At 38.3% G+C, this 16,859-nt stretch overlaps 2 protein-coding genes and 1 long non-coding RNA gene across 4 annotated transcripts; 1 reads left to right on the top strand and 2 right to left on the bottom strand.

Annotated features, from left to right (window-relative positions):
• Nucleotides 1–5,476, bottom strand: LOC135794626 (uncharacterized). 2 transcript variants are annotated; one of them, XM_065305962.1, is made up of 7 exons: nt 5,332–5,472; nt 5,034–5,134; nt 3,517–4,581; nt 3,095–3,333; nt 1,434–1,612; nt 985–1,165; nt 1–794 (listed from the first exon to the last, which is right to left on the bottom strand). In XM_065305962.1, exons 1-7 carry the CDS (start codon nt 5,437–5,439, stop codon nt 787–789), a joined length of 1,881 nt encoding a protein of 626 aa, XP_065162034.1. In that variant the 5' UTR covers nt 5,440–5,472; the 3' UTR covers nt 1–786. The 2 variants fall into 2 exon arrangements, with proteins under 2 accessions (XP_065162034.1, XP_065162035.1); XM_065305963.1 differs by lacking the exons at nt 1–794; nt 985–1,165; nt 1,434–1,612 and adding an exon at nt 2,536–2,624 and having other exon boundaries at nt 5,332–5,476.
• A 319-nt stretch (nt 5,477–5,795) lies between these two features.
• LOC135794625 (calpain-A-like) lies at nt 5,796–13,736 on the bottom strand. Its single transcript, XM_065305961.1, is given in 15 exon segments — nt 5,796–6,398; nt 6,625–6,843; nt 6,952–7,084; nt 7,149–7,172; nt 7,312–7,351; nt 8,354–8,571; nt 8,634–9,024; nt 9,026–9,194; nt 9,197–9,227; nt 9,412–9,580; nt 9,645–9,967; nt 10,892–11,068; nt 12,792–12,988; nt 13,057–13,473; nt 13,529–13,736. Coding segments are annotated over 15 exon segments (3,057 nt in total). The 5' UTR covers nt 13,668–13,736; the 3' UTR covers nt 5,796–5,988.
• Nucleotides 13,737–15,419: 1,683 nt separating this feature from the next.
• Nucleotides 15,420–15,941, top strand: LOC135794629 (uncharacterized). The gene is made up of 2 exons (XR_010548926.1): nt 15,420–15,706; nt 15,786–15,941. It is a non-coding gene; the product is annotated as an uncharacterized lncRNA (long non-coding RNA).
• Nucleotides 15,942–16,859: the final 918 nt, after the last annotated feature.

The following is a 16,859-nucleotide window of genomic DNA, read 5'->3' as shown; positions in this document are numbered from 1 at the left end:
TTTTACTTTTAGAAAACCTCCGGTTTATTTTTTTAATTCATCAACATCGATGAGACAAACAGAATAGTATGCACATTTGTTATGAACATAATGCAGTATACAGTTTGTGAGAAACAAATAAAATAGAACTTCTTCCTTGCATTCGTCGTGCCACCTTACTCCGTAAAAAAAATCTATTCTAATCACAGGAAAAATCATCTTGCAATTTAAACATCGTCTGCACTTGGTCTGTTTTAATTTCTCGCTTGATTGCGGAGGAGCATTCCAAATCGCTCAAAGCCCAACGAAAATCACAATCATACTTTTAGTCAGAGATTAACCTATGTAAATTGTACTATAAGTTTCTTTGTGTTAGTTTCACCTTCATTTATAAACGCTTCGATTATATTGTGACGAATAATGAACATGGAACAACGTCAAATTCGATCTGTGCAAGAATTCGTCCAAATGTGGAAACAAACTTATCGCGCATCATCCCTAAGTTAATAAATAATATGCTCTAGGTTTAAATTCATATTAGTTATGTTACGCAAGTGAACGCACTGCTTTTTAATAATAAATTAAATTGGAATCTAAGAGTGTCGTGTGTGTTGGAGAACAAATATTCGTCCATTAACGAAGATTCAGATCCACAACTGTCGGCGGAATGCTTTTGCAGGGGGTTGGGAGTAAATACTGCGTCAGACCATTCTTCAACACCGAATTACATTGAGAAGTTTCTGAAGTTATGGAGCTTCAAAGTCCGATATTGTTCTTGATAGGTATGTTGTAAGTTTCGATGGATCTTCAATAAGCTGCAAACACAACAAAACAACTTAATTAGTATCATCCAATGTAAATAAAATCAAAGTGTGAATTATTGAAGAAATCAGCATTCTTCTTAGAGGTAATTGTGGTGTGGTATAATGAGCATCACAACGTATTCAGATCCAGGCTCATCATTTGAAATATTTGAATAAATATTTCGATAATAGTAAAACTTACATGAACCGTTGCTGTAGCCGTTTGATTTGCCACCGCCGCCACCACCTCCAAATCTCTGGTGTGTGCGTGGGCCGCTGTTCTCCCGGCCGCGGAAACCGCCGCCGTAACCCCAACGGCCACCGCCGGTTTTGCTGAAACCACCGCCTCTACTAGCCATCTCTGATAGTTTTGGGTTCACAACCTAAACACACAAATAAAAATAAACATCTCAATAAACCCACAACAAAATAATTACATTAAACAAAATAAATTTGTTGGGAAACTTGAGGATGGGATTCAGACTCTGTCCGTGTGAACACCGAAGGCATATTTCCCAATTTGTTTGCTCTACCTCGCACAAGCATTAATGCATCGCCGATGAAACGCAGCGAAGGCATACCAAATACGAGGCCATCAACTCAGTTGATGTTATATAGTACAAAATCGCAATAATAAAATTTTAAACTAACCTGGTTAGCTTCTTTCAACACTGAGACCAAATCCTTCGCCTGTCTGAAGTTGCCAGGCGTGAAAAAGGCGTATGATGTGCCTGTCGAATCGGATCTTCCGGTACGACCAATACGATGAATATAGTCCTCTGACGAGTTGGGGTAGTCAAAGTTAATGACATACTTAATACCCTCCACATCTATTAGAAAAAACATGTTATAGACAACGAACAATCATTGGCATAAATCAAGTAGTCATCCACTTAATTATTTAAGAGTCTCTAATGCTTGTCACTTAAAACTTCATCGCCTTTAATCAATAGGTACGTGTAAAATATTCAGATTGAACGTGATTTGGTTAAAATTTGGAATATGAAGCACAAATTATAGATTGGTTAAGATTTGAGTGAATCATGAATGAATATGAATCACTATGGCAAAAGCTGTTATGATAAATGATTATAAAAATTTCCACAAAGTTGGCATTCATGTAAAACTTGATTAAGATAAATATAAATAAAAATGCTAAGATACTAACCAGTGCGCTCGAGAACACATTAAGAATCCACAAGACGCTAGGCTATGTATGTACCGCGTATTATCGGGTATGGTAGCAATTATAACACTCTGTTGCTGCAGCAGATTCCAATTCGATGATTGGTCTTAATCCACTGCAGGACCGAGCACGGAACGACGAACAATACTTTTGCATGGCACACGCGTTGGAATGACATATTTTTGCACATCTCCCACGTAGTTTTTGTAGTTTTATTTTAAAGGGTAAGGGTAAAATACAAGGAAGTGAGGTGAAAATAGAGTCAGAGAGAAGTGTAGGAGGGTGAGACATGAGTGAAATTGGGATTTGAAGCAAACATGTGCCATCCGCTTTGCCCCGCCGTCGAGTGCGTACGTATCATCGTCTCTTCCCGCAATCGGTCTTCGTCAACTACCTCGGCAGGCTCTGGTGGGCTCGCGCCCACGCCGGTGCCGGTAGCCAGAGGCACCGCAAGACACAGAATTGCGCCCCCACCCACCACGTCTACACATATATGCAAATCTCAAGCGCGCGCGGCGCTTTTCCGATCTGCAGATAAGCATGGTACACATGTATGTAAGTCAAGGGTGCGCAAAAAAGGCGTATTTAATTCATTAGCCACGATTTTTCATCAAATGAGAGCTAACGTGTTTAGTACGCTCATCCTGCATGTGCCTCTGAAACAAAAAAAGGACAACCAGACTGATAAATAAAAGTCGCATCAGATCGCCATACACGGCGTTGTAGCACAAGAGTTATTTGCAGTTAGAGAAACTATAGACTACGTCAAAATGCAGAAATGCGCGCAAATGCACAAAGCCGAGGACATTTTCATCACATTTTCAACATTTACAGTCGCAGCCTCCTCCACACTCACCGCCAACGCAAGGCATTCAAGAGAAATGAATTCAAAGCGTTGAACAATCAATATATACGTGTATCGAACAAAAACATTTCTGAAAACCAGTCTGGAACATCCCCAAAATTTGTGAAATTGCTTATCTTATGCTAGAGATTATACCATACCCAAATATGTTATAGACCTAGTTACGCGGTCGACATTAAGTGACAAAACGTTGCAGTGGTTATTAATTGGCGTGGATGATACGTTCTCACAACGTAAAGAAGATATTGTGCAAACACTCACCGAGACCGCGTGCCGCAACGTCTGTTGCAACAAGGATTGAAGACTTGCCGTTGCGGAACTCCCGCAAGACGTAGTCGCGCTCCTGTTGGCTCTTGTCACCGTGCATGCACACAGCCGGCCAGCCAAAGCGGCGAATGTTGCGTGTGATTGTTTCTACCTTCTTTTTTGTTTCGACAAAGATAATGGTTTTTGCGCCTGGTTCACCATTGTTGCCAATTTCTTGCAGAAGATTATTTAATCTGAGAATAAAAATATTACAAATTAAACATTGCCAAACATGTAATTTAAATTGTAATTTTAAAGAATAAAATCAGTTCTTCTTAGAGGATAAATGTGGTGTGTATAAAATCACAGCAATTCAGATGAAGTTCTCATCATAAAAATAAATTTCAACAAAAAAAAAACTAGAAAGTTGTACATACTTTGTTTCTTTTTCGTGTTCCTGACATACATCAACGATTTGCAAGATGTTGTGATTAGCGGAGAGTTGCAGCGAGCCAATGTTGATCTGAACGTAGTCTTTGAGGAAGTCTGAGGCCAGTTTTCGTACCTCTTTGGGCCATGTGGCACTCCACATAAGTGTTTGTCTGTCTGGGCGAATCTGTTCAATGATCTTTCTGATCTGAGGCTCGAAGCCCATGTCCAACATACGATCAGCTTCATCCAAGACCAGGTATGTACAACGTTGTAAATTGGTGGTACCCTTTTCGAGGAAATCGATCAATCTACCGGGTGTAGCGATGACAATCTCCACACCACGTTCCAGGTCTCTCGCCTGGGGCCCTTTGGGGGCTCCACCGAAAATGCAAGTGTTGCGCACATAGGAGTTAGCGCCAAAGTCATTGGCAACTTGTTGGATTTGTTGCGCAAGCTCACGTGTAGGTGCCAGCACAAGAGCAATGGGGCCCTCGTTGCGCGAGATCGGCTGCTGGTTGTTAATATGTACGATAGCGGGCAGAATATAAGCGAGTGTTTTTCCTGAGCCGGTTTGCGCAATGCCCACCAGATCGTTGCCGCTCATGGCAATAGGCCAGCCCTGTGCCTGAATGGCAGTCGGCTGGTCGTAGCCCTGTTTGCGAATGTTGCTCATAACGTAATCGGGGAAGTTGGCTTCCTCGAAATGCTGGATTGGGTGTGGTACATTACCGCCATCGACAGTTACTTGTTTGCTACGACGATACTGGTCTACTTCGTATGCGGAGCGGCTGTCTACGTTCGGGTGGGGCACGTAGAAGTCTTTCTTAAACGGGCGTAAGGTAGCTGTTTCCCAGTTGGGTTTGCGCAGACGACCACCAGGTGGACCGCTGCTTTGGCTGCCGAAGCGGCCACCCCCTCCGCCGCCACCGCTGCCAAAACGCGAGCGGCCACCAAAACCACCGGAGGAGCCATTGCTGCTACCGTTGCGGTAGCCGCCACCTGGTCCTCCGCTCGATCCACCACGACCTCTGAAGGAACTACTTCCGCCATTGCTGCTTCTTCCGAAAGACCTAAATAAAGAACGGCGAAAATTCAATACAACGGCCATGAACAATGATCATGAGGCGTATTAATAGCCAGCCGACAGGCACGTGTGTAATTCCGTGACGCATGCGACGCGGCCTTGAACGAAAGCGCTGATATTAAAATCGATAACGCCGCGGAATGTTTCAACGCGAGAGATTTCATCAGCTTTCTGACGCTACAGAAAGCAATTCACCAATCGCGTGATCATCAAAATGAAACAAACCATGCTAGAGCAGCAAAAACCGACGTAATTATTTCCTGGAACGGTAAACGACCTGCTTCTAGGCCACACAGCCGTGCTTGAAACGTACAGCACAAAATGGCGGCGCGCTTTCACGAAATCAATACATTAAAACTCAATTATTCATCGGAAAATTGCTTCCACATAAAAATACTACCACACGCGGATTAAGAATTACAATAGAGATGTACTCACATGTTTGCGTAGTTTGGATGCGCTCTGCCACGAAAGATTCCGGTCGATTCGTACCTTGGGAAGGTATCACTTCTGACGTTATTGATGGCGTTGAAGATGTTCTGTAAAGCACCAAATCGTACGTTAGTACCGTGCGTTCTCACCAAACGACAGGCCACCGAAACGATGGCACTCATTGTGAATGTGCGTTTAGAACTGAATACAAGCGAAAGATAAATTTACTACACCAAAAAAATGAAAAGTGCAATTAACAGTTAAGGAAAATGGTGTAGCGGAGAGAAATTAGGACACAACGTACCTCTTCGACGGCCGGTGGAGAAGAGATCAGCACGGAATGGCTTGTTGGGGTTTGTAGCAGTGCGCAGTGTCGCTCCGAACCGGTTTCGTGCATGTTCGGCGTGTTCATTCTGAGCGTGCGCAGTCGGAAACTTTTTTATGAAAGTGACACGAAATGTGATGCTACAAAATTCAAAGCGAAACAAGACATCGACATTTGAAACAATCAATTAAATAATGTTTTGTTTATTAAAGCAACAAGATAACTAGATTTAGAGATTGTTATAGTGTAAATCTATGTTTTTTTGAGATTTTCGTGCTGGTTTCGATCGTGTGTGTTCGTATTTTATCGGAAAATGTCAAAAATGGTCGAAAATTTGACACAAAACAAAGAATTTCGATGTAAAATCATTAAAAACTAGCAAAATATTAACTATTTGATCAATTTACACTTAAATAATAAAGATTTTAAATGATTTTCACATGTTTTAGCGTAAATAGCAGCAATAATTTATTTCTATATGATTTAAACTTCATAATTGACAAACTTGTAGTAAAATTCCTTTAGAACATAAATATAGTCAACATTATTTGTTTAATCATGCATATATAGTATAAGTATAGAAAATACATTGTGGAACACTTGAACTTTGGTAATAAATTGCAAATATTTGGAAAACTAACTGTAAATCGTTGCATTTAACCAATCCTCCAACGAAAACTTGGCAGTGCCTGTTTTTTCTTCATCTCTCGCCTCAAACGTCTGAATCATGTGATTTAACTTCACAATACACATGATAAAATGATCCAGCGCCAGATTCCCGTCGGTACCATAGCGAATCATTAGCAAATTCAATGTATGGCAATTAACGGAATATCCAGCGGATGATAAAGCTTCACGCAGTTCATATCCGCTGAGATTATTCGACTTATCGCGGTCGTGCTCGTTGAAAATGCTAATCCAGTGAATCATGTCATTCCACAACAGCTTGAATTCACTTATTCCCATTCTACCGGAGAAGTCATCATCGTACATGGCTACCATACTGCGGCAGACATCATCGCCAAAGCCTAAATTCACATGCGAGGCTAAAAACAATCAAAATTAGTAAATTTTCTAATCAAAATTAATATTACATACCATTTTTGTGAATTTTCCACGTTTTTCACGAGAAAACAAACAAACAAACAACATGTTAGCATAAAAACATAACAAAAGCAATACAAGTTGCCTATATACTACAACTACTACTACGCCATCATGTTTTAGTCTTCATCCTCATCCATTTTGTTTTTGTTTCTTTATATTTCTTACCGTCTTGTGGTTGACGTTGCATAAGTGGTACTTCTTCCTGTCTTGGTGCAAATTCTTCCGCTAGAGGTGTATCTTTACAGACTTTCATACAGATTAATTCCATGACCATCTTCACGAGATTTCCAGCTAAGTCTTCCGGAAGTTGACTTTGTGGTATTGATGTATTCATGGTTGCATCATTTTGTGGAACTGTTGTTTGTGCGAATCCATTTTCGCAGTCTTAAGAGACAAATACGAAAGCAACAAGCAATACAATACAGTACATTACATTACAATACAATACAAAACAGTACTTTCTTATAACAGTTTGAATTTTTATTAACAAACCTTTTTTCAATGCGACTTTTAAGAGTTTTTGTAAATGCCTCCAGTTGATTTCCTCAGCGGAGCCTGCCAAATTGTGAAAAGCATCCTCCATGCGAAAACGTGACCATAGTTCATTACCAGTTGGTTCATTCACCTAATAAATATAAATTAATAATATTTTATATTAAATTTAACAATAAAAAGCACAAAAATCTTACATATCTTGAAGCAGTAACTTTTTTCTAATGCGTGCAATGTAGACAACCCAACATGCAGGTGAAAGAAAGTGACAACACATAAACATTCACAAATCATAAAATTAACAAACAAAAAACGCCAAACAAATGTAAAGCAAACTAGTATTAAACATATTACACTCACCACTTGATGTTTTCTCATTTCAACTGGCGAATCATTTTCTCTGAAACACAAACATTGATTTAATTCAATTTTAAAACCATTCCGCCATCTTGTTTGTTGCATATTATAAATTTGGGGACCTAATTCTACCTTTTACTCTATGAATTACACTGTTATCATAATAAATGTTGCATTCATGTTGCTTCGTAAATTTTCGAGTTTTATTTTCGAACATTTCAGAGACATAAAAATATATTCCAACTCTTAAATCTTAAAAGAGTGTTCATTTTTAATTTCTGCCATCACCGACTAGATTAAATCGTAATTTTTGAAAAGAAAGCAACGTTTTGAAAAACTGTTTTAGTTGTGCAACATTAGTCTTATTGAGTTAGAGCAACATTAACCTAATAAACTATTCGAGAATAAGCAAAAATAAATAACACTTCCAACAACTACACAACAACAGCAACAATACAGAGGTTAGATGAGGTTAGAATATCAAATTCGAGAATTCAAATAGAATTAATAAGGTGGATATCCTGGATATCCAGAATTCGGTGGTGGATAACCAGGATACGGAGGTTGCGGTGGATAACCCGGATATGGCTGTTGTTGCGGATATCCAGGATAACCACCACCCTGAGGTGGATAAGGTGGTTGTTGTGGGTAAGGCATATTGGGTTGCTGAGGATACGGAGGCGCTTGTGTCGGATAACCGGGGGCGCCACCTTGCGGATAAGCCGGATAAGGCGCAGAATGTTGCTGCCCGGCTTGTCCTTGCTGTGATTGCGCCCCTTGCCCACCACCGGGTTGTTGGAAGTTGAAACTAAAGCGTGAGTTGAGCATATCGTTGAGAAACCCGCCCAGACCACCCAACCCACCACCAGCACCCCCGCCGCCGCCACCTCCGCCCAGAAAATCATTAAAACCACCAAAACCGGAGTTAATTGAACGCGGATTACGCGGTGGTGGTGTTGGTGGACGATATGAGGGCGGAGACGGCGGACGGTATCTAGGCGCATCGTCGACACTGTTGCCGCCGCCGATAGCATTACTGCCGTACTCCATATTGTTCTGATGCTCGGAGAAGACACGCAGGAGGAACTCGCCCTCCTCATCCGGGTCAAACGTCGACGGTACAATACAATACGTTCCTGGATGTAACCGGAAGCGGCAGGTGACTTCGCGGAGGTTAATGTAGGACGGACAACGCGCCACAATGGCGTTGTGTTTGAAAAAGTTGCGATCCAGCGGCTTAGGCGCTGAGTTTGGATCACGAATCTAAAAAATGTGTATGTTTGGTTGCCTATACTACATACAACCTATAAAATTATATAACTTACATAATACAAAACAAAACCAACAGATAACTCCTCCAGACCCATTCGGCGTTTCGACCGGCGATTTTTCTGCATCAACGCGACAATAACCGTACATTTTCCATCATTTTCCTCATCGTCAGTTTCTGTCAACGTAATACGATATTGTGGATTAGATGCGAATGTATCAATGAAATTCCTGCATCCACCAGCGGTCACGCCCCGAACCCACGCCCCTTCATAATAAGACACCTCCCACTTCTTCGCCGTACTGCTTTGATCCAACGAATCAGGATTCAAATTACACAACTCAATGCGATCGAACTTATTCACGAAATCCTTATAAGACATCCAAAACTCTCCGTCTGGAACCGTGCAAATTGGGGCTTTTCCAAGTTGACCTTTTCTTCTTCTGGACAAAACGCCATTCTGGCGATGAATCACTCCATGCGCCGTTCCATTCGGTATCATCACCCCATGGATTGCGCAGACGCAATAGCGGAATTTTTCCGGAGGTGTAAGGTGTGTGAATGTCGACAAATTTGACTTTTGTGATGGAGTAGGCGTGGCCTTTGACGAGACCACACCTGTACGCGCCTCTAGTTCTTGTGGGTCGGGCTACAAACCAAAAATCAATGAAATTAATTAATTAATTAAGCGCGTGTGAGTGAGCGATATAAAAATGATAAAGTATGAATAAATGTCACGCCTTGAAAAATGTTACAAAGTAATTTAATTAACCTCAACAGCATGCAACACAAAATGTTTTTATTTTGAGTTTAATTTAACATTTAAAACTTACTTCAATTGAACATCCCATTAAGGATCCACGCTCGAATGCTTTCAACATGATTTTGTACAAATCTGCGGGGGCGGCGTTTAATTCATACATTTCTGTCACGCCCCCTGTGAAATCCTCCATTGCTTCACATGTGGATCCGCCTTTCAACGCTTCATAAGAACCGTGTAACCTAAAATTTATAAAAATAAATAAAATTTTAAATAAAAAGATGAGAAATTGTTTGTTTTACTTACTTAGCATATGCTTTCTCAAGTAAAGCACTCCAGAACTCATTCTCTGTTGATGAACGTAAAAAGAGGAGCTGTCCGTGTCGTGTGGGAAGACGATCGTCGATGACAATGTCAATCCAGCGGCCATATTGCCAGAAACGGAAGTGAAAGATGCCAGCGTATTTGTCGTAAAAAGCTTGGTCATCAGGTACCACTTGGAAGAAGAGGCGGTGGTACATTGTTAAATTAGCGACGGCAGCAAGGAGCCAACAATCTCCTAATTCTCCTTGTTGGACATCGAAACGAGAGAAGCCTTCGACGAATAGTTGGGGATCACTTGTGATTTGCTACAAAATAAATAATAATACATTAAATTTGTGTAATTTTATAAATATACAGTGTGATTCTGTTTGAAACGACTAGGCGTCAACTTTATTTGTTAATAACTTTTGATGTAACAAAGTATTTTGCAAGATATTTGCATATTCGATGTTGAATTTAACGCAGATTTCAATTTTTCAAAGAATTTCAAAATTCATACAATGAGTAATTTTCGATTATTCCCCGTCTGCTCTTTGTGCGATGCTTCGTAACTACTCAGCATTATTGTATGTGTGTGTGTATACGTGTGGGTTGAGATTGACCGGTTGATGTTTTTGTTTGGAAGGAAAGTCGCTTTCTCTGTCTGTCTCTTTTGTATGCTTAAATCATTGAAACTACGCAGCAGTTTTTGATGCATTTTTACTTCCGTGCGAAGCCGGGGCGGGTCGCTAGTATTATATATAAATGCGAAAGTCCTGATGTTTTGTTACTTTCACGCAAAACTACTTAACCGATCATCATGAAATTTGTACACATATTCTTAGTGGTCCCCGAATGGTTATAGGCTACTTTTTGTTAATAAAAAATATTTTAAAATAAAATAAAGAAATAGTTTAGCCAATAATACCTCTGCATCTGTCTATTTGACTACTTTAGCATATCTAGCATTCCTAACAATGAAGCTCAAACCTAAGTACTGAGTACCATCACACTGTATTATCACACTGTATTACCAAACAGCTACGTCAACATCAATCAATTGACTACACTATGGAATATTGCACTATACTTCATGGGCTATACTTTCGACCATTTTAAACTTCCCGCCATTCTACTTCATTGTTACTTCTTCTGTGACTTCAGACGCGTACGGGCTCAACTTTATTACTTTAGATATTCGCGAGCGAAGCCGTGGGTTAAACGTACTAGTTAATTTATAATTTACTCACCGTAGGCCTCAACCATTCCACACGATAATTAGGCCTGTGACTGAAATACAACGACTGATCCTCGCATGGAAACTGTGGATCCTCGAAAAGCGTCCCATTTGCAAGATGTTGATCTCTAAGCTGGTAGAAGTCTTGCACGCCGCCATCATGTCTTATACCAGATCCACGTTCACCAAACTTAAATCAAACAATAAATAAATAAATAAACAATTTAAAATTAAAATAAAATTAAAACAATTTAAATAAAATAATTACGAGTATTATAAAACAATAAACAAACCATAAAAATTTTCTCCGGATCAATCTTCAAGCACATTTTCAAAATGTGCATTTATTAAACTCTCAGTACTACCCTTAAAACTCCTCTTTTCCAAACCTGCTCTCTATAAACTCAGCATAATTGCGTATGATAGGCCTCGACACTGGCACCGACAATTTATCCTGTACATCGCCTCCGACATTAACACCGCTCTGCTCTGATTGCGGTACAAACGTACGATGCTCATACTCCGGCTGATATTTTATAGCATTAACCGTCACAAGCGATTTTTTCACAAACGCAACTTCCTCTACTGGCTTGATTTCCGGTTGGTTATTATCACAACCGTCAGCACTCATGATAGCCACTTATTTGTTGCTTGCGAATTGTTTTCAAACGCTGACCTACACCTACTCTACGACTACACGCGAACTAAAAACTAGGGCTTATCAAATGCGGCGAGGAAGAAGGCGACCACGCGACGCGACGACCGCGCACCGACTGATTTACACAGCGGATGAAAAGGACGTTAAATAGCAATGGCAGCAGGGCGAGATTATCATACTGCGCAGAAATACGGACAGGATCAACAAGTGTGCGCGTAGAGACAAATTTTTAATTAAAATTTATGTATAAGTACCCCTAATATATTTTCTCTTGATCTCGAGTATTTACAGGAATTAAATCAACTGAAATACTTGGAATCACTTAGAGTCAGAACTAATATTAGAATATCCATATGTTTGGTTGCTTATCAATATGCGCCGGGATTAATATTTGTGTAAAAAGAATAATATTTTATTGAAAATGCGCGTTTCTTCATCTTATGAAGATGCCCTCACAGGCGGCATATCCAAACTCAACAAAACCATTAAATCAAAAAAATCGTTGTAATTTTAATCAATACGTATTTTATACTTATAAAAAATAACATGGATTACGTATTCACCAAAGAAAGTAATAAATTAATAAGGAATATTTTCAATTTTGTAAGTATGCTAAATAAAAACATGCAAAGATAATTGATTAATTGCAGGTTAATTCTTAAATTGGTAAATGAGTCAATCTTACAATGTTAATTGCCAGTGTCGAAGTATTTATTTGATATTTTCGGATTTGATGAATGTTTAGCATAATAGAAAACATTATTTCTGAAACTACCCAAGTTGAACCTTTTTGTTGGTCTTTAAAGTTTAAAGTGACTGCTGTGTCGCAGATTTGGGAAGTTTTCACAATTACGACATTTGTTTTTAACTCATCTGTTTATCGATATTGCTATTGAGATATCGGTATACCGGTATATATCACAAACAATATCATATTGAAAAATATCGGTATTTAAAAGGAAAAATACCGGTATATCGGTATTAATACCGGTATTTTTCACTCTTAATACCGGTATACGGGTATATATCGCAAATTATATCATAATGAGAACTTTTCATATTCGAAAAAAAAAATACCGGTATACCGGTATTGAAACCGACATACCGGTATTGAAACCGGTATTTCTCACCCTAGATGACAATTACAATGGTGTTAAAAAGTGAATTCCGGCATTTCTTTGCCAAAACTAAAACATAATTTTTAGCACCTATTCTGTCGCCATTTTGTTTTAAAATCTTTGATTATTTTGCTTACGCGATAAACCCGACCTGGATCAAACCCAAGTCTCTTATTAACCGACATGCGAACTCTTGTCCCGAACATATTCTCTCGCTCCTTCGTATTCACCCGGCGCTTGTCCACCAATTTCTTACTGTTTAAATCCGCATCCTTGAACTTCCACATACGTCCACTATTTGGATTAGTATCACGCACCAATTCGACACGCCTACCTAACAAATACAGCCAATAGTAAACAAATAATAAACATATAACGCCAATTTGCTGAAATATGCTTTACTTGTGCGCCTGCCCGAAGGTTCAGGAGGACGTGACTTATCCCTTTGTCGTTTTTCTCTTTCTCTGCTTCTTTCTTTTTCTCTAGCTCTGATTCTATCCCTATCTCTTTCTCTATCCCGACCACGATCTCTCCCGCCATCCCTATTTGGAAACCGATTCGCTTCATCTTTATGCACTTGTGTTTTATGCACAGTTTGTGATTCTTTCTCCATAACAGTATGCGATTTCTTATGTTGAACATGTTTACAATGTGAACACGGAAAATCATCATGATGGTGATCATGATGATGATGAGTTTGATGGTCATGATGAATATGAGTATGATCATGATGGTCACTTTTATGTTTCGATGGTTTTTCCAAAGCTACAGTTTCTTTCTTCTGTGTTTTCTGACTTAATATCCTTCGTACTCTTTCACCTATCAAATTCAAACGTTAAATATCAACTGTCAAAGTCATATTGATATTGAATACATGTCAAATCGCTGCCATCTTGCGAAAACCCCGCACAAATCGGTAAACGCCCAACACACTCCACTTCCGCTTGAAGCAACTGCGTTTCCTGCTGGTTTTCTTCAGCAACTACACCTATACTACGTCTATTTTTCAGCATTTCTTAATTTTTTTTTAAATTCACTGAGAATTTTGATAACTAACCTAAAAGTTTGATGAATGTGAATGTAAATGTAAAATGTCAGTTGACTACATTACCGACATCTACACATACGCATACATAGATGTATATTTGGTTGCATACATACAAATATACATAATATTAAATTACATAACGTGTTTTTTCTGCATCTTCATCACTTTAATTTCATAATAATTTAATTACCGCAATGTGCACGCGTAATTAATGTCACTGTGTGACATGGGGTGTGGATTACCTCATCAAACACGCATCAAGTTGATTAATCAACACAATAATAAAAACAAAACAAATAAGTGCAAATAAACACGTAAACATTGGAAAAAACTTACTCTGGGACCGCCAAAGCCCTAAACGAACAAAGAAAACACATAAAACATGCGTTTTAATCATATTAATGATAATACTAACAAGATATGTTTGTGTTTAAAGAATGTATGTTGTGTTATGTCAAGGTCAACATTGATAAGCAATGTATGAGCATGTTTGTTTATTTTAGAATAAAATTTAAATATAAACAAAGTATACTTACGAAACTTTCGGATTTCTCGACTTTTTGGACTTGGATCTCTTGCTCTTCGATTTCCTCATCGCCATCCTCGGGTGGCGGCGCATCTGGATCATCTACAGTTGCAGGATTGTATTTTTCCGGGTCCAACTGCCATCCATAACCATTTCCTACCCAACCATACCCATTTGTAGCACCGGGAGGTTCATCATAATTAATTTTAGGGAAAGCATTACGATATTGATCGTAATCCATCGACATCTTGGAAGATTACTGCAAGAAAAACAAAAAAAACATTAAAAAGAAAAGTTGTTTACAAAATGGCCGCCAAAAATGGCTGGCATTTGGTCAAAAAACATTTTATCATAACTCAACGCAAAATAACTCGATGAAAACGAAAGTTATGAAACAAAACAAAAAAATTCAGTCTTGTTAATTGTTTTATCGGCTTAATTAACAATTGTGTTAATTGTTCGTGACGTAAACTCATAAATACTTCTTTTTGCTTCCCAGAGAGAAGTTAAAACATAATTTATTTGTTTTTTTGCTGAGGAAAGAAGCGAAAAACTTGTTTTTTGCAGATTAACATTTAACATTTCAGTTGTGACATGATTCGCCAATTATGGAACTATAGCAAAGAAAATGTGTGTCAGAGGGGAAACTTTCGGCGGCGCCAACAAGTCACCGTAAATCGATCGCCGCTTTCGCTGCACGACCTTCACGAACATGAAATTGGAACAACCGTGCCCGTGTAACTTGTTGGCATGAAACTAAGAGCAAAGAAAACAAAATAACAAACATGGCGCAGAAAAAACAATTGATGTGCTGTCAGTGATGAAGATAATGAAGTCATGAGAATACAATTCAATACAAATTCAAGGTTAATCATAATCATGCTCATGATCAAATGATTCGTAATTTAAACTTCAAATTTAAACAAAAACTCACGTTTATTATATTTGTGCAGTAGTTATAAACAATAATCCGTGGACATATTCTTCTTATGTTGATTTATATGTGTATCACTATACCACCAGTGAAGTAAAAATAGTGAGGTTATGTTCACAATACAGTTTAGATACACTACACTTCCAAGATTGTCTTTTGTTTCTGCACAAATAACATGCGCACCCGGTGACTCGGGTACTGTCCTCTGTTGCACTGTGTTGTTTTCCTTACTGCGTCAGTAGTCAGCAGTATGAATCGCTGATCGCAAGCTGCAACAGTCGATGCGTCATGAAAAGAAATACACGGTTGTGTTATGTGTTAACCTCGATTCCCCTCCTTGCCAAAGGCGCGGATTCGACGAGTCGTGATTCAAGGTCGTCGTAGTCGCGTCGTAATAAACGCGGTTACCATGTGTTACCGGCAATGAACGAATTTAACTTGTTCTCGTTCACTCACTTGTTCCGCGCTCATCCAAATGCTAAGCACGCGACGAATTCAATTCTCTACAACTGTTTAAATGGTTCAAACCATGCACAACACTTAGGTACTTCTATTTCGATGTGTTTCATTTTTAGTTTCAAATACAAACAACTTTTGTTTTATTGATGTGTTTTTGGTTGCAGCCAAAATGGCTGAGCGACGCCAACGCCATCATTATCGAAATACATAAATAGAATAATTATAGATCAGATTAACGTTAATTCGATGATGTCATCAATGGAATCATTGAGAATAACTAATTATTATGATTATTTATGAATGAAGGATAGTGTTCAGTAGATTACTCAGTTATTTTCCACGAAATTCAGAAGTGAATATGTAAAAATAACTCGGAAGAATGTTCGCGATGGCGCTGTGGTGATGAAGTTGTGTTAGGCTTTTTTGTGCGTTTAAAATTAACATTTTAATGTTTCATCGCTGGTGAGTGAATAAAATTCTATTTTTAGATCGGGGCGTCGCGGATGAAATAAACATTTTGACAATAAATCAACTGCGCATGGGAAAATACAATTTTTGTGCGAAATTTAGACATTTTTTGCTTTATAACTTAATAGAAACACGAATAATTCGTAAATTTAGTGTTAAAAACAAGGAAAATATTAAAAACAGGTGTTGAAATGTCAAAAAACTGTCAAAAATACATCGAATCAGGTTTAACCTATAAAAATGTACAATAATAACCTAAAAACACATTTTAACCTAAAAAATCTGAAGAAATTAATAAAATTATTGAAAAAACATTACAAAATTACGAAAAATAGAGAAATTTAGTGTTCGGAACTCAAAAGTAATCAAAATGGCTGTTAAACTAAAATTATCAAAAGGTTTAACCTATTGTACAATAATAACCTCGCATTTTAACCTAAAAAAGGAAAAAACATTACAAAATCTCGAAAAATACAGAAATTTAGTGTTTGAAACTGAAAAGTATTCAAAATGGCTGTTGAAATGTCAAAAATCTGTCAAAACTATATTTAAGCATATGTAACCTATAAAAATAATCAATTATATCCTCCAAAGATAGGAAATATAACCGAAAGTGATTAAAATCATCAATAAACATGATTTTGCCACTTGAGACAGAATTAAAACAATATAAGTATTAAAATCAGCTGTTTAAATGTCAAAAAACATCTAAACAAATTTAACCTATAAATAACCTATAAAACCAAACGATTATAATCCAAAAAATAATA

This window comes from Atheta coriaria, unplaced genomic scaffold (genome assembly GCF_025399875.1).
Source record: "Atheta coriaria isolate IRGN ID8LTWV9N9 unplaced genomic scaffold, Caltech_Dcor_3.1 hic_scaffold_6_pilon, whole genome shotgun sequence".
NCBI lineage: Eukaryota > Metazoa > Arthropoda > Insecta > Coleoptera > Staphylinidae > Dalotia > Dalotia coriaria.
Note: the sequence above shows the minus strand (reverse complement) of the source record. Positions and strands in the feature narration are given on the sequence as shown.

Excerpts from the sequence above, each read along its gene's own strand:
- LOC135794626 (XM_065305962.1), bottom strand. The coding sequence starts at position 5,439 with ATGAACACGCCGAACATGCACGAAACCGGTTCGGAGCGACACTGCGCA. Across the intron at positions 5,135-5,331 it reads CTCCACCGGCCGTCGAAGAG|AACATCTTCAACGCCATCAA; the intron begins GTACGTTGTGTC and ends GGTGCTTTACAG. Across the intron at positions 4,582-5,033 it reads CATCCAAACTACGCAAACAT|GTCTTTCGGAAGAAGCAGCA; the intron begins GTGAGTACATCT and ends TTCTTTATTTAG.